This window comes from Rhipicephalus sanguineus, chromosome 11, assembly GCF_013339695.2.
Source record: "Rhipicephalus sanguineus isolate Rsan-2018 chromosome 11, BIME_Rsan_1.4, whole genome shotgun sequence".
In the NCBI taxonomy this organism is placed as follows: domain Eukaryota; kingdom Metazoa; phylum Arthropoda; class Arachnida; order Ixodida; family Ixodidae; genus Rhipicephalus; species Rhipicephalus sanguineus.
The window spans coordinates 56,982,105-57,005,007 of NC_051186.1; the positions used below are offsets into that span (position 1 = coordinate 56,982,105).

The window sequence follows — 22,903 nt, forward strand, 5'->3', positions numbered from 1 at the left end:
ACGGCCCCAGCGAGTGATGACACCCCGCTTTCCACGACTCGTAGGATGGCTGTAATAACTGCCTGTGCGGCCAGCAACTCCTCCGTGCACCACGTTTTGACTCGGGAACTGAGGGCCTTTGCAAACGCGCCCGCCGGCGGGCCGCTGACAGCTTCTTCGGAGCGAATCCAGTTTGGAGGCCAAACTCTTTCGCCTCCGTCGTTGTTTCGAAACTACTTTCTTTCCAATTTTTTTCTTCTTTTTTTGTCCTTTCTCTTCAGTCTCGAAAAGCCGCCCGGTGGAGGAAAAAGAAGAAACGCGGGTAGCGGTGGTGAAACTTATACAGCGACGAAAGCGCGGATAGATATTTGGCCTGAGAAGGATCGCTTGCGTTTTAACGACGACAGCGTCAAACGAAGGCCGTGATTCGCATACAAAAACTACGGGTTTCGAGCGAGAGGCGCAGGTTACACACACATGCCTGCACACGTAGAACGAACCGCGCCCTGTCGACGACGCCTGTCCTACAAAAAAGTTACTACAGGTGGCGCTAGTGTCCAACGCCGCTGTAACAGTACAGTGTATTTCGGTTGAGAAGCGTCGTCGGCTTAGGCGAGTTGGTGCGGCAAATTGCAAGTTAATCAGCGCAAAAAAAAAAAACTAAACTAAACGATAACACGAACGCCGAGGACCCTTTTCTGTACTGAAACAAATAAAAATTTCATTAGAGTCTTTTAGCTATAGTTTCGGTAATACCGTACCGCTCCTCCTTTCTCGTTAGTTGTGCTTTAGCCGCTCCTAATTCCAGGGAAAACACGCTACCACATTTTTTTTTTTAGAAAATATACCACGGTGTTGTCACGCCTCACTGTTGCCGGCATTGCTAAAATGCTCTACTAAAGCAATACACCGTGAGCGAGTGAACTCGGCAACAGTGAAGCCCCTGAAGTGAGAAAGGGGAGTGGGATCTACGAAAAAAATCAAAAAAACATTTTTGCCCTTTCGAGATAAACTTCCGCCAAAAGAAAAAAGCGGCGTACACAAATCGACGTCCACAAATGTGCGCGTATCACACAAAAGACGTCTGCTCGGGAATCCATTGCCGCTGTCACGGTCGTGGAAGTTTTACGAATATCATTAAAGTTCACAGATTGACAGGTATACAAGCTGTCTCGAGTCAGCAGTAAATGTTACTCTGTATAAGAATTGATGAATTTACTCGTCTGGTTTCTATACATCGACCTTACACCCAACTTTAAAGGGACACTATTGAGAAAGGCGATTTTCCTCGTATAACTAAATTACTCTTTCACAACACTAAAACCACTGCTCTTGCCGCGAGAAGACTCTTGGTAAGCGAGAAAACGCGCAAAAAGAAACTGCAAGTGGCGACGACGCCACCTTGAAATTTCCGCAACAATCACCGTGACGTCGTAGATTTTGACGGCATCTACTTGTGCCGATTAGTTCCTAATCTACTTGTGGATTAGTTCCTGGCCGGAGACTTAACATACCAAGTTTCACGAAATTTCGATGAGCCATTGCCGTCAAAATACGAAAAATACACTTTGAAATCCGTGACGTCGTGCGCGAGGATTTTCTCCTCTATTAATAAAATAAGCCTGTGACGGTGAAATTAACGCCATATTAAAATTAACGCCAATTTATCAATCTAAACCGATTCATTATTTGACTTCAGGGTCCCTTAAAGTCGACCGACGCCGCAAACGCGCATATTTAATTGAGCGGTTCACTGTCTTTAACAATGACAAGACGGATAATGCGATGCGACACAGGCATTCCAAAGTGCGCGTTTTATTTCCGTCCATGTTATCGTACGACAAAGAGGTCCTCCGTCACAGGGGGGCGAGGAATTTCTCTCCCCGGAGAAGAGTATCTGCACGTGAACTTTTCCGAATCCGCGCACGCGAAAACGCGGGTAGTAACAACGACGGGGCCGAAACAACCAGGCAACAAGGAATTAAAATGAATGGTCTCGTACACTGCGCAGGTGCTACGAGACAAAAGGATCTGACGAAACAGAGCCGAATGAATTTGAAACAATAACAAAAGATAAAAAGTAAGGGGATGGACAGCATGCGACGTGCGGTGCAAGCAGGGAACCGTTTTCAGCCGCGCGAAAACGCCACGCGGCCTTGAGTGTATAGCGCGACGTCGCGAACAGCTTTCGCGCCGTCTCCAACGCACGCACTATATAGATTTGCACAGTGGCGAAAGACCGTGCACAGGTTGTCGCTATAGAGAGCAGGCGTGAGACCGCTGCTTTATATATTTCAAGGGCGTTGCCGCCAGCCGACCGAGCCACTCGAGGGGTTAATGAAAACCAACAGACAATGATTCCAAGCAAGGTGTATATATAGGGGGAGAATCCTAGCTTTATGTGCGATGAAATACCCGATAAAATTGACGGGAGGACGACCGTCCCTGTAGGCTCCGTTGGTAGAGAGCGTGGGACGCGTTATCCGAAGGTTGCAGGTTCGGTCCCTGCCGGCGGCTATAGTTGTCTTTTTGTCCACTTTAATATATTCACATTTATATCGTAATTATTGCAATACAAGTTCTCCGTGGTATCACGGCCACGGAGAGGAATTTGACAACGAGGCTCAATCTCGGATCCCTAATAATTCAGACAAGTATAACACAATCAATAGATCACTTGGCACGCTAAACCACGTGCACTCCCGAACTTCAGAGTCATGCGCTCAACGCTACAATTGAACCCGCTGCTTGACAGCCATTCCATTCCAACGTCGTTTTATTTTGACATTGGTCAGTGACCTGCTTACTAACAAAGTTAAAAAAGACTACAAATAACGCTCCTTTAAACCTTCCTTGGCCTCGCTGTCAGATGATTTTCGTTAAAGGTTCTGTCTAACAAAGAAAAAAAAAAAACGAGCCCTTAAAAATTCTACCTTCTTTGGTTCACTAGAGAGGTTGTCTTAAAGCGTTTTCCCTGTAAGTGGCAGGCACGCCCAGACGTGGGTGTTTTGACGATTAGGAGGGCGAGAGACAATGTATACGTGCATATACAGGCGTCTTCGTACACTGCGAGGGTGGCCGCCGCCAATTCGACATCGTCCTCGCGAAGCTCAAAGATCGACGACCCTCGTTTCGGTTCGCTCGTTCCGAGACAAACAACCAATCGCGAACGAGGGGAACGCGCCCAGACATGATACGGCTGCCCCACGAAACGTCTGGGCCCGCCGGAGCGGCAAACATCTAGGTGTGTAGCGACAAGAGACAGGTCGGGTGCCAACTTGGAAAATACTGGAGCCCGTCCTGGCTACAGAATTCTCTGTTCTCGACTGCTTCGCGCATGGACGTTTGCATAAGTACGTATTACCATGCTCAAACTAATGGTTTGCCGCCGGAGGGCGTTCGAGCGTTCGGAAGCAGGCGCGCATACCGCTAGCGCGAATGACTCGTTAAGGGGACCCTAAAGTAAGACAATGAATCGGTTTTAGATTTATAAATTGTGCTCCGATGACGTCAACTTCAGCATCGTAGGTTTATTAATAGCGGAGGTAATCAGTCAAAAGTATCGCTTTTAAATTTCGCGCCTAATGTCTCCGAGCGTGACGTAACGGATTTCAAAGCGTATTTTTTCGTATTTTGGCGACATTTGTTCAACTAAATTGCGCGACACTTGGTATTTTAACTCTTTCGCCCCCTCAGAGGACAACGCAGTTCCTTATTATTTTTTTTTAACTGTTATGAACTGCGTAGGCCCTAGTAGATACCGGGCGATTACTGCGGGTATTTCAAGGCGACGTCGCCACCCGCATTTTCTTTTTGCGTGTTTTCTCGTTTACCAAGCGTCTTACCGCGGGAAGCGTGGCGATTTTGGTATTTTTAAGGATTAATGTAGACGAATACGAGAAAAATCGGTTTTCTCCTTAGTGTCCCTTCAAAGTTAGCGCTCCCACAATCTTTTATGGCCAATGAACCGTCTTTACACGTGTATTACAACAGCACGCAACTGCACAAAGCAAAAGCCGTCCGTAGCGACGACAAGAACCTCGGCGCGCGCTGCGGAGCGTGGCAGTCGGGGCGGTACTGAAAGTGGTAATTTAACAGCCGAACCCCCCCCCCCCCTCCCCAACTCAAGGGTACGGGACATTGTTTGCACTTCAGGTAACGCACCGTCGTACTTGGAAATTGAGATGTTCGACAGGTACGAACTCTACAAAGAATGGCTGTGAAGGGGAGTCGGAGTAGGCGAATGACACTGCCTTGACAATGCGAAAAGAAACAGCGTTGAAGACATCGGCTGACCCGAAGTTGAAGGGAAGAACTTTCCAAGGAAGGAGATACTACTACTGGGTTTTAGAAAGGTACGCAAATACGGTACGGGACTACGGTAGCGCTCTTCTCTCCAGCTCTTTGTGCTTAAAGGTGCGTCGTTAACAATGCGTAGGCTGATAGGCAACAATAAGGCGTGACACCCCGCAGTAACTTTCGAAAAGGCCTTTGTGGTGTTGGGGTGCCTTTACTGGGGGGGGGGGGGGGGGGGGGTGATTCTTAAAAGGAAGAAGGAAATGAAAATGGAAATTGGGTGTGGAGTGCATGATAACTGTCTCTCAAGTGAGGACACCTCAACCGATACACTCACCCTTTACTGGAATTAGGAGCAGCAGAAGCACAACGAGCGAGAGAGGAGGACCGCTACCGTAGTCACGTACCGTATTTGCGTTTCGCATTTCCGTAACTTGCTAAAACTCTCTTAAGACGCTACGACTGTTCGCGCTGCCAAGAACTGGCAAAATGACAAGTCGAAACATATACACACAAACATAGGGTGTCATGAAGGGACTAAAGTCATACACACTGCCCCCCACAGCAGCTTTGCTTATTTCCGCAACACATAATGGAGCACGGCTCAGCGCAAGTGGGGGGAGGGACGTGAGTTTGAAAGAAGTTAGAAAACAGGAGATGTTATTATACCGAGAAATGTGCACCCAACAACACCGAGCGCCAGACTGGCGTTACTGGGAATTCGAACCCGGCACCGCACGCTTTGTAAACCACTCGACCCGGTAGAAAGGAGTTGCAATGCGCGGACACTTGCGGCGAGCGTGCAAAAACAACGTATAGGTTGAACGTCGGCGGCGGCAAGCGAGGTTGTATCCAGGGGGAGGACCCCGGACTCCACGAAGAACAATAGACGGCTTGATTCGAACCGCTACGACTTGGCAACGCCGGCGCAGTTTTAGCGGACCTCCTCGGCGTTTGAGGCACCCCCAACCGCGGCGACAGACCAGCGACCGCACCGGAAAGAGGCCGATGATGCAATGCCACGCGCCGAACAAGCAGCGTTAAAGAGAGGACGCCGTTCGCCCTACGGCAGCGCGCAGTAACTCGAGAAATAAACGTGCCGAATAGCACAAGCAGGGCTTTCTTAACCCAGAGTTTCAACCCCCGGCGGCAACACACGCGCCCGGCGATTCTCCTCCGGAGTCCAGAGCCGATTGTTTACCGCGGTGTTCGCGAACACACCTACGCCCCTACTCGAAGCCGGCGCGAATCTCTTCGCGCGGCTGCCTAACGAAAAATAAAATAAAAAAAAATTCCAACGGGATGACTCACATCGCCGGTAATGTCCACCACGGTAGTAGCCGAAACGTCGCCGCCGCTGCCGCCGAGATAATCATTCTTCATGTACTCGTCGTTGTAGAAGACCAAGTCTTCGTCGTCCATGTACTCCACAACAGTAGGCCACGAGCCGTTCATGTTGAACGTGCGCATCCCCTCACTAAAAACCATACGGTCGACTGACGGAGGCCGAGCGGTCGCGTTTCTTTTCTAGAAGAGCGGCCGATCCCTCCCTCATTTTAACCCACTCTCCCGGTCGCCATACGTAGGCGGCGCGAATCGGTGACGTGGCGCCGACGTCACAGCCGAGCGGGCCCTCCTTTGGCTGTCCTCCGCCAAATCTCTCTCCTGTCAAGTGCGCCGGAGTCCTATCTTTTCGTGGAAGGAAGAAACGCGCTCTCTCTCTCCGTCTCTCTCTCACTTTCGAGAGTCCTCCCCTCTCCCTCCGCGGCTTGTGACGTTTCCCGCCGCGTGGAACGGCTGCGCTCGCTCGACGTTTGCCGAGATGTGGTGGTTGCGTCGCCCGTAGCTTTGTTCAAACTTTCTTTTATTTTGCTCTATGCCGACGACGTCGCCGTCCGACCACTACACCGCTGCGAGAGAGCTCTATACATGCTCACACGGAGCGGCCGCCCGAGAAATGTTGTGCAATATAAATGTTTGATGTGTATTATATATATATATATATATATATATATATATATATATATATATATATATATATATATATATATATATATCTTCACCCTTAAATGGACACTAAAGAAGAAACGATTTTTCAAATATTAGTAAATTACTCTTTCACAATTACAATATCACCACGCTTGCCGCTAGAAGACGTTTGGTTAGCGAGAAAAGTTGTAAAAAGAAAATGCGGGTGGCGACGCCACCTTGAAATTACCGCACCGCCAAATGTCGTGACGTCATAGATTTTAAACGTCATCTACTAGAACCTACGTAGCTCCTGATCGGTAAAAATGAAGTACATTGACCTCCCAGGATGCCAGAGGCTTAGCATACCAAGTTCCAGGCAATTCCGTTGAGCCAACGTCGCCAAATCACGGCAAAGACACATTGAAATCTGTGACGTCGCGTGCAACGGCTTCGGTGCGAAAGTTAATAACTAAACTTTGTCGCTGATTTTTCTCCTCTGTCAATAAACCTGTGATGGTGAAATTAACGACATTAGAGTTCTCAGAGTACAATTTCTCGACATAAACCGATTCATTATTTCACTTTAGTGTTCCTTTAACATAAGTCTATCGCCTCGTTGTACGTTCTCGCTGTTTATTGTAGAAGAAGTCGCTTGTACGGGAAGATATGCTGCGGGAATATAGGGCGTTCCAAGTGTCATTCGCCTAGTTAAAAAAATAAATAAATGAGCGATGCCGGTGAATAAAACAAACCGAACGTCTTTGGCAGTAAGCCGAGGAAGCATCCAGTATTTTTCATCGATATTAAATAGCGTATTTAGCAGTATACAGATATGATCCGGAGCATATTATAAAATGCCAATTTCGAGTGTCTACGGAGCGCTTTCTTCCGTAGCACCCGATATGCCGGCATCTTCCCATTGAACATGCGGATATGTACAGTGATTAGGAGGTAACAGGCAGAGTAGTTTGGTTAATTAAAACCAATCTATCAGGTTACAAACGCACGAAAAAAAAAGCAAGCAAACACAGGACTGGTAAATTACGTGCTAAATCAAAGGGAAGTAAAAAATGAAGTGTGCCATTGGAATCCGCAGTTGTATTTTAACATTGCGTCAGTGACATGCGTGATTGGCCGTATCAGGGGTACACAAGTTTTACTCTATACAAGCAATGGAATGACTATGTACTATGTACTAGAAAAAAAAAAATGGTTCGATAAGGTTCACCTGTAGTAGATTACTTTGTCTAACAGTTATGGCGCCATACTTGGTGTTCATGTTTTCTACCTTCTGGGCTTGGTACTGAGAGACCCCGCAACTCCGATAGGCAAGTCTCTCGCGTATGCCGACGCGTTAGTATACCGTTTTTACTTGTGCATATTCAGCTTTGCTGTATGTACACTTGCTGTCTTTCCCCCTCCGTGTGCATATATAGTTCATTGGCCCTCGGGATAAAGGTACCTGACGTAGGTAACTAAATACGTAAAATTAATAAACGCGTACACTACACATCCTAATGAACGCACAACGATGCTCACCGACACTTGTACAATTGTAACGCACGGTCGCTCCAGTATATCGCGTAGCACCGCAAGTTGGCAGCGGTTCAAATAAGACTCCTATAACATTTGCATGCAACGCCTGAACACGCCGGCGGCGGCAAAACCGGTATGCCCTGCGCCGTAAGGGCTTCGCCGACTGTGTGTGCGTGTCCACCACTATGTGCACGTCGGATACGAGCCAAGTTTCGCCACAGGCGCACTATACCCCGAAGTACACTTTTATTGTTATTATTCCAGCGAGCCTGAAGCGATGAAGGAAAGGAAAGGACAGAAAAAAACGGGGGGGGGGGGGGGGGGGGTAGGAGTACGTCGCGTAACCGCATGCCGTAGTAAAACAACGCGGTGTACTTTCTCAGAACGGCCGGAAGCGCTAGTTGCTGGCGCTTTCTTTCTTTCTTTCTTTCTTTCTTTCTTTCTTTCTTTCTTTCTTTCTTTCTTTCTTTCTTTCTAAGCGAGGAATACTTCAAGACCATTGATTACCGACCGGCCTTCGGTGACCACTCGGTCGTTTTAGAAACGGGTATATAGGCAAAGAGGAAGAAGATGCGGCGGATTGCACCTCCCGAGGTGGTCTATAGAATAATCGTCATCAACTCAAAGACGTGCCGCCAACGCAGCCACGCAAGGGGTGTAGTGCCGCAGGAAATCGACAGTGCACCCGAAGAAGAAAGAAGGCCGAGGCGAAAATCTTCGCTGCGTCGACCACAACACAACGACGACATTCTAAAGCGTGCACCGCTCGCTAAGTGCCTTTGGGTATACCGAGCCTTTTTTTGTACACACACAAAGGAGATCGCCGCTTGCCGCGGCAGCTTTCTTCAGGAAAGTGTAAACAAGCTAGCGAGAGTTTCAAAACAAACAAACAGAAAAACACGGACAGAAAAAAAGAAACTAAGGAAGAAGCGGCCGCTTTTGAAGTCGAGCGAAAAACACGGCTGCCGCGCGCTACACATACGCGATCAAAGCGTTTAGTATCTCTTAGCGAGCGGCTCGTTTCCTGTGCGGCGCGAAATGATTGATGCCTACCCACATTAGACTGCAAGGAGGAGGAGGAATGGATCGAGTGAGCGAGGCTGCTGTCGTCGCCTGCGCGTTGTGTTGCCTTGTCACGCTTGTAGCAAAACGTTTTTACTCGCGTAAGCGAATGGTTAATCCACCAGCGCTGTTGCCGTACGTTCCAGCTTTAAATAAATTAAACGGTGTTCTTTTTCGGCATCCTGTGTAGGACGCGACGAGACAGCGACTGTCTTCGTCGATCGATCGCAGGCCCGTAGTCAGGAATTTTTATTGGGGGGGGGGGGGGGGGGGGGGGAAGGGGGGTGGCCACTCGCTGAAAGTATTGACTATTTTGAGAAAAACGCCTATTTTCATTATTTATGTTAGGTAAAACACTCCCTCCATCAAAATTTCGGGGTGGAGGGAGGGAGGGGGGGGGGGGGGTTCGAGAATAGAAATTCACACACCCCCGATAACTTTAATAAACGTTTGCTGGCAGGCAAGCAAGCGATGTACTCCCCGCACTGTTACATCACACACACGTACATGCTGTTTTGGCCCTTTCTTTTCATGCAATGTAGGAAAAAGCCCAATAATACTGCAGGTGTTCTGCGTGGCAGCCGTGACACGTCCTCACGGTCGAGATCGCAAAACAATGACGATCGAGAGTCGTGTGTGTTTTCGCAGCTGCTAAACGAAAACATGATACCGCGCTCTGTTTTTTTTTTTTTTTCTTTCCAATACACGAACACCTATACAGTTCTCACGGATCGAATTTAGGGCTAAGTAATGTTCGTACTTTCGTTTTTCAACGTCTTCAGTTTATGTCATATCGGCATAATTTCGACTCGAACACTTACATGGATGGATGGAAACAACTTTAGTGTGGAAACAACTTTACTGAACCCTTACATCAGAGCCATTGTTACCTTTAGCGGTCAGATTCGTATAGCTACATGGTGCGGTTTAGTCGGGCAATAGCGCATGCCAGTCCTTATACCAAAAGTTATTATGTCGCAATTCAATCCGTGAGCGCTGTGCACATAACAGCTATTGGGGTTTAACGTCTCAAAACCCACGATATGATTATGAGGGACACCGTATAGTGGAGGGCTTCGGAAATTTCGACCACCTGGGCTTCTTTAACGCGCACCTAAATCTAAGTATACACGGGCCTCAAGCATATTCGCTTCCATCGAAAATGCGGCCGCCGCGGCAAGGATTCGATCCCGCGACCTTCGGCGTTAGCAGTCGAGCACCATAACCACTAGGCCAACCCGTGTCGGGTGTGAGCGCTGTGCAGTCAGGGTCAAAAGTTTATAGACCACGAGACACAAGAAATAGGCTAAATATTCACGCTGTTCCCGCGCAGGCAACCTCGCACTTAGATTTCCGGTCTTTTTTTTTTTTTTTTTCTAAAACGCGCTGATAACGTGTACTGCGCAGTTCGAATACAGTTTTCTCGCACTTATAGTGGTCTCCAAAGTTCTGAGGCCGACTGTACATAAGCTTGTACAATTTGGCACTCTTCCCGATACTCCTATGGGTTAGTTTATATGCCTTCTTAATATGGCTGCTTTGTTTGTCAGCACGTAAGCACTGTCTTATTATTCCCGCCACACGCGCACCTAAACGCTAGTTTCTTTAAAAAAAAAGAAAATAGAGAAAAAGGTGAACGAAAACGCGAACCGGTGTGTCGAGGATTCAAGGTGTTCTTGACCCCCATGTGAAACAATGCGGGGAAAAAGAGAAAAGAAAAAAAACATGGTAAAATGGAAAGGTATCATTGTAAGTGTCGCAAGCAGCGAGTTGACGTCACGCTGAGAAACTTGGTTTATGCGCACTCTCTGCGACTGTGAACATTAGATGACCTTTTAAGTGGAATTCGCAGCTACAGAGTATACACTGCATTCGTAAATATTAGATTAAAAAAAAAAAAAAAAAAGCCTATGATCTGCTGAAGACGTAGATATCGCTAGCCTGCTATACACAAGAGCGATATTGTATGCGTAGATGACAACCAAGTGTTTCGAGCCACTTTAGCTATAACATAGTATAACATAACCAGACCTATTTTGTTCTTCACAGTTAAAGCCCTGCTGACGCAGGATTGTGCGTCACGCAATTTGTTTTTTACCACTTATTCAGTATACCGCGGTACAATAGTTAGAACAACGGTTAGAACTATACAATCGAAAGCATTTGCAACTGTATATTGTCAAAATCACATAATTTTTCGTGTGTGTGTGTGGTGTGTGTGTGTGTGTGTGTGTGTGTGTGTGTGTGTGTGTGTGTGTGTGTGTGTGTGTGTGTGTGTGTGTGTGTGTGTGTGTGTGTTGTACGCTACGCCCATTCCACTCTAATGCCTTCGGCCCTGAGGGTGTAATAAAATAAATAAATAATAAATAAATAAATAAATAAATAAATAAATAAATAAATAAATAAATAAATAAATTGAAGCGCTTTATAGTTCAGCGAAGCGACACCACATGCTGGAAAACGTCAGGCTGACCTGACCTTGGGTTAACATTTGGGGACACGAAATCTCGAAAACTTGGTATCGGGGGTCAAGAAAGGGAGAGAGAAAATTAGCGGTAACGAGCGTGACCTGATAAAAAAGAAAACGCGTTTTTTTTTTTTTTTTTGACCCGTTCCTCTATCGCGGTCTGTAATCTTCACGAAGCGGCACCAGTGCAGTGACGAGGGTCGTATCACCGATCGCCATGAATGCCACGCTTTTTCTGCCCGAGAGATCTGTCGATGCTTTGTATATAATGTACACTATAAGCCGCTTTGCACCCTTAGAGAGATTTCAAGCAAGCAAAGCACCCTCTTGCCTGACAAGAAGAATTCGCTGAAATGGGGACGTAAGGTTGTCTCAATTGCTTCGCCAAACGGCCTTTTGGTCTGCGTATGGGCTAATGTTTTACCTAAAACACCTTTTAGGAGCTAAGGGTGTTGTGGGCTATTGAAGCACTGCGGCCCCATACGACCGAGTTCCAACTGATGACTGGACCTCGGTGATCTCAAAAGGGTTAAATGTCAGGCGGGTTTAGACTAACAAGTCCGTCTGTTTCAGATTTATTTACAATTAAGCACATCATAAATTCACACGTAATCTGTTAATGTTTATTAATTATGCAGAACAGGAGTGTCCCCACCGGCACCGAACGGCGCCTCAACATAGCATGGTGGTCGGCGTATGGCTGTGTAGCGCGTTTTACAATGCTATATATATATATATATATATATATATATATATATATATATATATATATATATATATATATATATATATATATATATATATATATATATATATATATATATATTTTTTTTTGCTGCATGTATGGATAGGCGCGTATATATATGTGCGCCTTGTATGCCGATGTAAATGGGTGTTGCCCGACTGGCAGCCTTTATTTTTCAGTGATAAGGGTGTTTAGACGATTGGTAACACCAACATGATATGGGTGTTTTGATTCGTTGAAGTGCCTTTTTCCTTGGGTGTACGTATGTTAGTTATAGACTCGCTAAAGCCCCGTTAAAGGGACACCAAAGAGCAAAACGATTTTTCTCATGTTAGTAAAGTACACTCCTTCACGATACCAAAAACACCACGCTTGCTGCGAGAAGACGCTTGGTAAGCAAGAAAACGCGCAAAAACTAAATGTGGGTGGCGACGCACATTAAAGTTTCCGCACCACTCGCCGTGACGTCACATGTTTTGGCGGCGCCCTCTTACGTAGTTCCTAATGGGTAAAAATGAGGTACATTAATTGTCCTCTGAGGGGGCCAAAGCTCTTAACATACCAAGTTTGGGGCTAATTTTGTTTAGCCAATGGCGTCAAAATACGATAAGTACACTTTGAAATCCGTGACGTCACGCGGGGAGGTTCTGGCGCGAAATTTAAAAATGAAACTTTGAACTTGGATTTTCTCTTCAATTAATAAACCTATGATGGCGAAATTAACGACATTAGAGTTCTCAGAGCACGATTTATCGATATAGGCTGATTCATTGTTTCTCTTTAGTGTCCTTTTAAGGGTGTAAACTAGCTTACTGCGTATCATGCGGCTAGCTAGGTTTGAGGCTTGGGCTGCAGTTTGTTCGTGGTTGCAAAGGAAGGGGACAGTGCAGCGCAAACTCAACGAAACACAAGACGAAGAAAGGACGGCGACGGCGAAATCAGCGACTGCAACGCGGCTGTTCTTATCGGAGAGCTTCCTTTTGTCTTCCTTTTTGAGCACCCGGACACAGCTGCAACGTGACTGACAGAGCCGACCGCTGTTTTCGGGGTTCCGCCGTTATCGGTGACGATAAGCTCCCAAAAATGCGGCCTGATCGCGGCGACATGGCAAAAGTTTTGAAATTCGCTCCCCACTTAAAAAAAAAAAAAGCAGTGCAAGGACCGAAGCGATTATACGTTGCCAACTAAAGTAGCCGGCGATATGCCTCCCCCCCCCCCCCCAAAAAAAAAATATAATAAAAGAAAGAAAAACGACAGGGGGATTAAATATAAGAACTCTATCTGCATGACTCAACAAAGATACGGGAAGCTTGTTGATCGGGTGCGTAGCGAATTTCGAGTGCATGGAGATTGTTTGGTATCGAATGTTCATCGAGGCATGTTAATCTGCCGGACAAACAATAAAATCCTTTCATCCATCTATGAGACCGGTCGATAAAAGAACGTTCACCACCGAGTGAAACGCATAAATTTAGGACGAACTAAAAAAACGCATAAATTTAGGACGAGCTATTTATTTATTTATTTATTTATTTATTTATTTATTTATTTATTTATTTATTTATTTGTTTATTTATTTACTCAGCGAGCCCTTCCCGGGTTGTTGCGAAGTGGAGAATACAAATCCATAGCAAAAGCTTGGAGGACGCTTGCATCTTATTAACCAAGTAATCATCGAATGGCTTCATTACAGGAGTTTATAGCCTCACGAATCGACTGCTGCGAAAGTTTTTAGAATCCGTCAAGCACGAGCGGAGTTACGGGGATTTATTGCACGCTTTAAGCGCGTTCTTCTTTCGTACGAGCGCGTTGAAGGTTATACGCAGGGGGGAAGGCAAGGGGACAAGTAGCTACGTCCGCTCGTAAGCACGCGCCATTACCTTAACACTTTTTTTTGTTTTTACCAATCGGCAGCGTTTTCTGACCACGCTCAAAATGTGTTGCAAGCAGGGCCTCTTTCAGAGTGGAACGCGAGTGCGCGTAGTAGTCCGGCCACGTTCGCATCGCCCATAGTGTACGTAGCCGCACGATTTGTTGATACTGTGGCTGATGATGAATAATGGCTAGCCGCTCCGTAATCTGTGGGCAGCTTTAAACCACCGACTCGTTTCGAAATTCCCGCGGTGTGACACCTGGTGCAATCTTACGCGTCTGCCGCACAATATTATACGTCTGTTAATGTGACTTCTCGCCCGACATGATGCCTACATATAGCGTATTTTCTCGAGCATAACCCGCACCAATTAAGAAAACGGGAAAATGTGCTTAAAAAGTGGGGGCGCGGGTTAATGCAGGGGTTATACGCGTAATATTGTTTTTCCCTTTTTGAGGAGTTAAAAGTTAGGGGGGTGCGGCTAATACGCGAGAAAATATGGTATACGTCTTTTTTCAAAGCAGTTTCAAGCACTGCTGGCGTGGGTCTGCGGCGGAACGCCTGACTGCCACGCAGAATAGCTGGGTTCCGTTCTGGCTCAAAACCCCCGATTTTTATTCTATGAATTCATTGTGATTTTCTTACGCTCACGGATAACGCCGCCGACGCCACATCTTCCACGATACGGGCTCTTTCACGCTATCGCGTTAAAACTGCGACTTAATTTTCCAGGTTTTCCCAAGACCACGATACGATGATGAGAGACGCCGTAGTGGAGGACTCCGAAAATTTCGACCATCTGGGGGTTATGTACCTAAACCTAAAAGCACATGGGCCTCTAGCATTTCGCCTCCATCGAAATGCGGCCGCTACAGCCGGGATTCGATCCCGCGACCTTCGGGTCAGGCAGTCGAGCACCATAAACCACTAGACCACCGCGGCTAGGTTAAACTATATATGACTTGCGCCAAAATGTTCGTTAACACGCGTACACAAACACCATGCGCGCGCAAATCGTTAGCACCACAAACAGCGTACGTACTTAAATTCGAAATTCAGCGAAATAACACGGTTTCTTTCGAGCGACTCCACAGGATCAGCAGTCGTACGAACACCAGCTGCTCGTCTCTGAGACTGAACAAAGGCACTGACATAAATGATTTGTTTTTCATACCTCTCTATACGGTATCCTCACATATACCTCGAGCTGCTCAGATGTATTGTTTTTCGAATTTCGTTCAAGTTGCCTGAGCATAGACCTTTCGTCTATATACCTGCCCGGCTCGGCCAGAAATGAACCGTCCACAGAATACGAAGTCTTCACAATCCCTATTTTCACTGATCTCGATGTTTTTATAACTTACATTTTGTTTTGAAGATCACGAGCTTCGCGCTGTTGATAGTTGAAACACAGTTTCACGCATTGTTCGAGTCGCCTTCTCCTTATTCGTCTTGTTGGCTCGTACCTATAGCGCTTCGTTGTATGTGAAAAGTCTTTTATCACTGTCATTTTATACGTACTGCGTTGCTTGTTTCAGAACCTGGTGTCCTGACTTCTTTTCTGCTTTATATTTTACCTCTTTTTTTTTCTACTTATTTCATCCTGTATAGTGTTCACTTGTTTTCCAGCTGATACACGCACTTGCAGCTAAGGATCCTTCGTGCACACGTTAAACAAACTGATAGTAATTGCTATTATAACCACACTGCTTTTAAGGTACTTTTTTCCTCATTATTTCACATATATTTCGTATGACTGTAATACATGGTGGTTCTTTCCCAACATTCTAGTACTGTGTACTAATGCACATCTCTGATTCAAAAAAGTCATTCTTTCGCGTTCTTTTAATTAAGTAAAAAAAGAATACCATGATTGTGTATTTCAGGAAAACGATGCCTCTACCCCCCTGCTTTCAGGTTCCTGCCATACGTGCAGGCACGGCACGCGGACACGTAATCGTGATCTGTAACAAGTTTTCTTCTTCTTATAATTATTATTATTATTACCTAAAGATTACTAATTCCCAATGACCACCCCTCCACCAGAGAGAGAAAAGGTTTATTATGGCAGAAAAGCTGAGAGGTCGGCCTGAATCAATGTTCTGGCCTGCTACTCAGCATTAGGAAAGGGGATAGTGGCAGTATAGAGAGAGGAGAGAAGATGAGGATGATGATGATGGAAAAAAGTGGCGACGAAGTAAGTCCTTGAATGTCCAAAAACTATTTACAGTCTCTCGTCGAGCTCTGTATCGCGCAAAAACATGTTCAGCGCTTTCAGAATATCGCGCTGATGACACGGTGGTGGTCCCAACAGAACTTTTTCTGAAACTTGTTGCTTCGATGCCAACAAGACGGCCGCCATTGAATTTCTTTGCGTGAGGTATCGTGGGCAGACGCACAGGAGGTGTTCGACAGTCTCAGGAGTGCCACACATCTCGCAACTGGGACTCCTGGTGTTATCCTATGAGGTAACACCAGGACATAAAGTCGGGGGTGAAACGGGGGGGGGGGGTGACCACCCTTGCATGGCGATGAGCAATACATTACCCCTTCCCCTTGGCGCAGCCAGAGGGGGGGTTTGGGGTCTCGATTCCACCCTCCCACCACACACACAAACACACATGCACACACCATATTTACATTTTGTATGTAACACATACACGCACACATGAAAACACACGCACGAACATACATACCGGAGGTGGGGTACGTGTCGGTGCCGGCCCCCCGTAACACATATACACAAGCAGTTCAAGTGATTTGAAGGGCTAGAGCCTCCCAGTTCAAGCATTTGGATTTCACACACACTAACAACCACACTTGGAACGGGGGCCCCCAATTCACGGTGCACCAACACGCGAGCACCGTGTGCTCGCGTGTTGGTGCCTACGTGTGCTCTCTCGCACGTAGGCCTACTATATAACCGGGATAAAGCCCTATATATAGCCGAGACAGACGGTACGATTTTCCGTGCGATGCGGCGTCCGACACGGCGGTGGGGGAGAGGGAATGGTGGCTGTCCGATGCTATGAAAGGTCACCATTCCGGTTTTCCCACCGCCGTGTCGGACGCCGCATCGCATGGAAAATCGTACCGTCTGTCTCGGCCTTTACTCTATGCGCCGCCATGGTGGACTGTACAGCTTTCCGAAAAAGACGGAGGCAGCAGGTCCGCCACCACCCAGAGCACCAAAAAACTTGGCCACCACGCAGCACCCCCCCCCCCCCCCCCTTTGCCAAAGGAACCGGACTCGCTCCAAATCGATGCCGCCGCCGCCGCTGAGCAACGGGAAATCCCCGGACGCCGCAGCGCCTTTCCCCTCCGCATCACCGTCCTCCATCGCACAACAACAACAAGAGTGGGAGAGAAACGCTACGCACATTACGCTGCGAGCTGGCGCAACGTGGTGCCGAAGGCTATGGGAGAGAGTGTGCGGGTCTCGGCGGACGCAACGCGTGTGCCAAGAAGGGGCAAGCTCGTAACGGGCTTGCCTAGCTTTCCTCGGAGGAAGTGGAAGCAGAAACTGGGCCACCGCCGCCGCCTCCCTCGACGCGACGGAACGATCGGGGTTTTTACGTGGAACCGACAAGAATCTGCAGTGGACCGCCCGCCCTAGGGGGGTCGGGGAGAAAGTGCGTGTAGAGTCGTGTCGATTTCGAGAAGCGGGAGCAGGGATGTCCCTGTTTCGGCTTTTGTTGTTGTTTGTTTGTTTGTTTGTTGTTAGCGAGACAGCGTGAATACCCACTGCGTCACGAGCGTCTTCAAAACAATGACAAAAGCTGGTTAGATAGAAGGGAGGTGGCGAATACCCACCGCTGAAGAGATGCTACAATGCAGAGATGCAGGGAACTACAGTGCAGATGAGAAATGAACACGGGGTTGTTGCTGGAGCCAACGTTCCGACACGCAGTCTTGTCTTCTTCAAGGCTGACACTGCCTACCTTAGCGTGTGTATGTGTATTCAAAATACGCGCTAAGGTACGCGGTTACTGCCTTGAAGAAGACAGAACCGCTTGGAGTCGAAACGTTAGTTCCAGCGACAACCCCGTGTTCAAGAGTTTTGCATCTCTCCAAGCTTCCATCTTCCTGCCTTACAGTGCAGAGATGTATACTACACGATGTAAACATTTTGACAGAAGCGTCTATAGCAGAATGAAAAAAAAAAAAAATTAGATGCTGATGTGAGATGTGCTCAGTTATCAAAACAACACATGGGCCCATACGAATCATATATAATTAGATAGTTTTAGTTTAGCGCGCGCAAACCTGTACGTTCGCAACGGCCTGCGCGCTACGTACGTTAGAGTTGAGGCTGTCTCCTACATTTTTAGTTTACCGTACGCAACAACCGAAGCGTGGACTGCGTCTAAGCGTCAGCCCCTTCGTCTCAGCGTGTTTTTCTGCGCCATCTAGTGGCTAAGAAATAAACTACAATAGCCGATCATAGCTGACACAAGTCAAGGCACGAGACAAGGCAAGATTTTACGATACGAGGCTATAGTGTACTATAACGAGGCGAGCAGCAGCGAGGCAGGAAAAATGCCTTCCAGCATCCTTTCGAATCAGCGCCTTTTGGCCACTCTTTCATGGGAAGAGATAGACGATTTGATGCTCACAAACCGAGAGCGATGGCTTTTGAAGGGCGACTGCAGTCTCGACGACATCGAATATCTCCTGCATCTTTGCAGCGATCACTGTCCACTGCGCTGGGTCCGCGAACGGATTCAAGCTACTCACGTAGACAATGAGCTCCAAATCGATGGCAGTTCCGAAATGGACGCGGGATTTATTCGCTGCCATATGACCGCCGTGCCGCTTTGCTGCTGTCGGACGCAGCCATTTTGCTTGTCTCGACCGGTCGAGATCTCGCGAGAGAAACGCCCGTAAGGTACGCAACGGCCGTAGCGGGCGCAACGTAAGCGCCGAGATCTAGCGTGCGCATCTCTTGCGCGCGCAAACGCACGCATCTCTCTTAGGTTCAGCGCATGCGCAGTCTTGCTCTCACTCGTTGCGTGCGCAAGGCCGTTGCGCGCGCTAAACTAAAACTCTCTATTGACATCTATGAAAACTCGGGGACGCGGGTTCGATTCCAGCGGTGACGGCGGCGGCACTTCCATGTAGGCGAAATGGCAAAACTGTACTCAAGAACCCCACGTGTACTCAAGAACTGCACGTTTTCAAGTTTGATCCAAAGTTTCCTACCCGGCGTGCTTCACGATGTCGTGGTTTCGGCAAGTAAAACCTCATAATTATAACTGCACATCTGTATATCACAGTGTGTCCAGGCTAAACGTTAGCCAAGTTATCTTTGAAGAATAAAAAAGAACTCGGAAACGACATCTTTTGTAACTTGTTTGAGCAGTTCCTGGGGCATCTAACGCGGTTGCGAGCCAGATACTATACGTTCTATCAAGTTTTGCGTGGTTGCCCGGATGTGTCGTTTTGCTATCGCAGTGGTGCCCGGATGATCTCGTTTGATTGCCCGGATCACCCCGTTTGGGTGACCACGTAACGACCCCGGCGTATGGCTCAAGGCCACCAGAAGTTTGCCGCCAATGGGAGGTAAAAGAATTTCATGCTTTAAAAAAACCTGACACGATGCATAGTTATTAAAGGGAAAGAAATTACCATCCGCATGTTTGCAGCTCAAGGCTATACCAGGAAATTCGTGCGGATTTTTTGTGTACTAATTTGTTCGCTAATTTAAAAATGGGGCAGAACTAATTAAGGTTGTTGTCTGCGCACCCGCAAAAAAAAATCACTGTGATTGAATGACGTGTCGATGTTATAACAGTGGACAGCTGGCATTACCGCACGTATGAGCTTACGTGCGGGAACTGGTATTTATTAACCGAAGCTTTAATTTCTGTTTGTTTGTTTTTTCTTTTTTTTGGGGGGGGGGGGAATAGCAAAACCGCAACGTAACCTCCCCCTCCCCTTTCACATAAACACATTTAAAAAATGTTCTAACAGTTCAAATAAATGGAGGAAACATTTATATAATAAGGCTCCAGGAAATCATGCACATCGTGACACGCCGTATCGATGATCCGAAACTTCCAAAAGTTCCTGCAATTATAGCGGCCCGTTTGATAAAAAAACAACAACACTGTTTCTAAAATCTGATCTCCGAAGGCGATCAAGCGGTGTCCATTATTTGTACCGTTTTTTTTTTCTTTTACGTGCAACTGAACGCATCTGCAGCAATGCAATTAAAACGTCCACAACAACTGTAACAAACAACGAGAGTTTCCGCTTTCAGAATAATTAAACAAGTTCATCAGCCATTGTGCGACGCCCCATATATATATATATATATATATATATATATATATATATATATATATATATATATATATATATATATATATATATATATATATATATATATATCGACTCGGCAATTAGAAAAAAACATTTAATCAGTCGGGTTGAGCCAGATACCGAAACAATAGAATGGGTCTGAAAGGAAATATAAAATAGCGAAAACCACGAACGTTTTTATCTTATCGAATGATGGCAGCACGCTTTCACGTCCGCTGTGTATAGCTGCGTGCCCGTTGCTATCTTTCAATATCCGCGCGTTCCGCGATTGCGCGGAAAAGCGGTAACACGCCGTGCAAGCGAGAATACACCCGTACCCACAGAAACACGCTTCCGATCTAGTACATCGCAGTTCTAATTGAACAGCACAAAAAAAAAGTGCGCATATAAATATGCTTCACTTTTCCAAATGCACGGTGACAACTGCAGAAATTTAACAATATAGTATAAACCACTATATCGACCATAGTATAAGCCACTATCGAATACAGTATTATAAGCCACTATGGCACGCTGCGTAATTCTTGACTTCATATCGAGTTTATGTGTTATGCTCTAAGTTTCTGCCCGGTATGTTTGTGGATACAACAATCACTGACAATATTACAGAGAACAGCAAATTCGTGTTAACACTAATTCGGAATGAACGGTTACTTGTAATGTACCGACATCAGTGTGACGCATATTCAATTGCGAGAGATACACTTCCGTCTGAGCATTCAGTGTCACGAACACTTTCGCGCTTTCCAAATGCGTTTAGCGCCGCTGTGGCCTTTAAAAGGTATATAGTTTCAGTGTTCACTCTATTATCGTTCACGACTGTACATGCAAAACGCAACGATTGTATACATTGTTCCGCTAAGTTTGCCAACACTAATTATCCATTGCACTCTAAAAAGTTTTCGGGAGTAACTGCGCAGTTCATCCGAAAAAGGGCGCTTTACTCCCTCGAAGGACGACTGCAGAAGCATGCGTGCCGTGCGCAAAGTTCGGAGGGTAACTGCTTCGTCCTTCGTCAAAATGAGAGGAACGGGAGGACGAATGGCAACACTTACTCCCGCACGCCTCGTGAAGGAGAGGGAGGGAGCCGGGGGGTTGAGGGGGTGAGCGGGTATATCTCCTTTCACTACTAAGCATATTTTTTACGTTAAGTGCATTACGAAGTGTCAGTGCCTGGAAAATGTATATTAGTGGCCGTAACGATGCTCGTTCGTTTTCTTGCAAGCAATAAGTGGATGAATAAATAACTAAAATAAAATTGTTAACAGAGATGACAGGATGACCTTTATTGAACGGTGGAGGTGGGCCCTGTTTGCCCGACGGTTATGTATACGTCCAGGCCGGTGCACCGTGGCCCATACTTCCTTTATTCCAGGGTCCATACTTCTTCGCACGGGTATGGGTGCACTGCGCGAGAGCCAGATAGTATATTGCTTGTGGTTTCGTAGCTGTGGGGCGCGTTGTGCATTCAGATTTCTGTCTCACGACTTGCTGGTATTTGCTCAGGACATAGAGCTTCCTGTTATGCTTACTGTATGAAAGTCTATGGTGTCTATGGCTCGTCAGTCAAAAGTAGTGCTGCGTTTGAGAACATCGCAAAGAAAGGAATTTCTTGTTTGTCTGGTGATATCACATTAATGTAAACTTAGTAAAAAACGGAGAGGTTCTTTCATTTTTTGTAAAAAAGACCAAAAAGCAGTAGATTTCCGTCACCTTTCCACTGAGTCAGAAGAAATTACAAACATCAGTAGAGCTACTGATAATCAGCGTCATGGCCCACGAGGACCGCACGTGGATACGTGCCGTGTGTCGCGGCAGTTTGTTTTGGAGTTTCCAGTGCTGGCAAGAGCCACGCGTAGCGAGAGCCGTCTAGCATACGGCCCCCGTGTCCGTGGCCTGGAACATAGAAAGCGCGCTTGACTGAAACCGCTACTGTTGTCCCCTCCGAAGTGGCCATAAAACGGGGGAAACGTGCACCAGTGTCCATGGGCGTAAGCAGGGGGCACTTGCTCCCCTCCAAGCCACACGGCACTTGGCCCCGCTTCCTTCACCCTCAAGCTATGCCAGCTCTCTCTCTCCCTCCTCCCCCCTCCCCCCCCTCAGACGCGATGTAACACGGGTTTGTACCCCCCAAGGCAAAATCCTGCTGACGCCCATGCTAGTGTCGGTGGTTGTTTTGTGTGTGTGGTTTGTGGTGCAAGGAGGAGAATCCGATCCGGCGGGCCCGGAAACATCAGTCGCCAGCGAAACCTTGAGCTGCGTGGACGTTTCCTATTTTGGTGTATCAGTAAATAAGTTCTTTTGTTTTAATCACCGCTTTTTTTTCACTTTTGGGTGTTTCAGGACTAGAGCAATCGAGTCGTAGAGACAATACACCGTGATGGTGAGCGAGTGCGTGTGCCGAAGCAGGCTTGAGAACTGTTCTTTGTCTTGCGCCGTTTCGCCCAATGTCACGAAGTGCCTCGTTACATACGGCGACAGAAATGCCGTCATCACTTTCGACGAGCCGTGGATGGGGCGGGATTCAATGGAACCTATAAAGGAGTTGGACATGTTTCTCTGAAGTTGACGTCTCCATCATCGCTTAACGGTGAGTGCTTGATCGTCATGTTGTAGCGGTTGCAGCAGCGTTTGTCAGAGATTCTGCAGC

At 46.9% G+C, this 22,903-nt stretch overlaps 1 protein-coding gene across 7 annotated transcripts in view; it reads right to left on the reverse strand.

Moving 5' to 3' along the window:
• LOC119373388 (transcription factor kayak) overlaps positions 1-22,903 on the reverse strand; it is a 167,817-nt gene that overhangs the window by 11,161 nt on the left and 133,753 nt on the right. For 5 of the 7 annotated variants that reach the window (XM_037643414.2, XM_037643413.2, XM_037643412.2 and 2 more), the window contains exon 1: positions 5,587-5,792. The exons of the other annotated variants lie outside the window; for them this stretch is intronic. In XM_037643414.2, coding sequence (XP_037499342.1) covers positions 5,587-5,763 — 177 coding nt within the window. In that variant the 5' untranslated portion in view covers positions 5,764-5,792. Of the gene's footprint in view, positions 1-5,586; positions 5,793-22,903 lie in introns of those variants that run through there. 7 annotated transcript variants of the gene reach the window in all.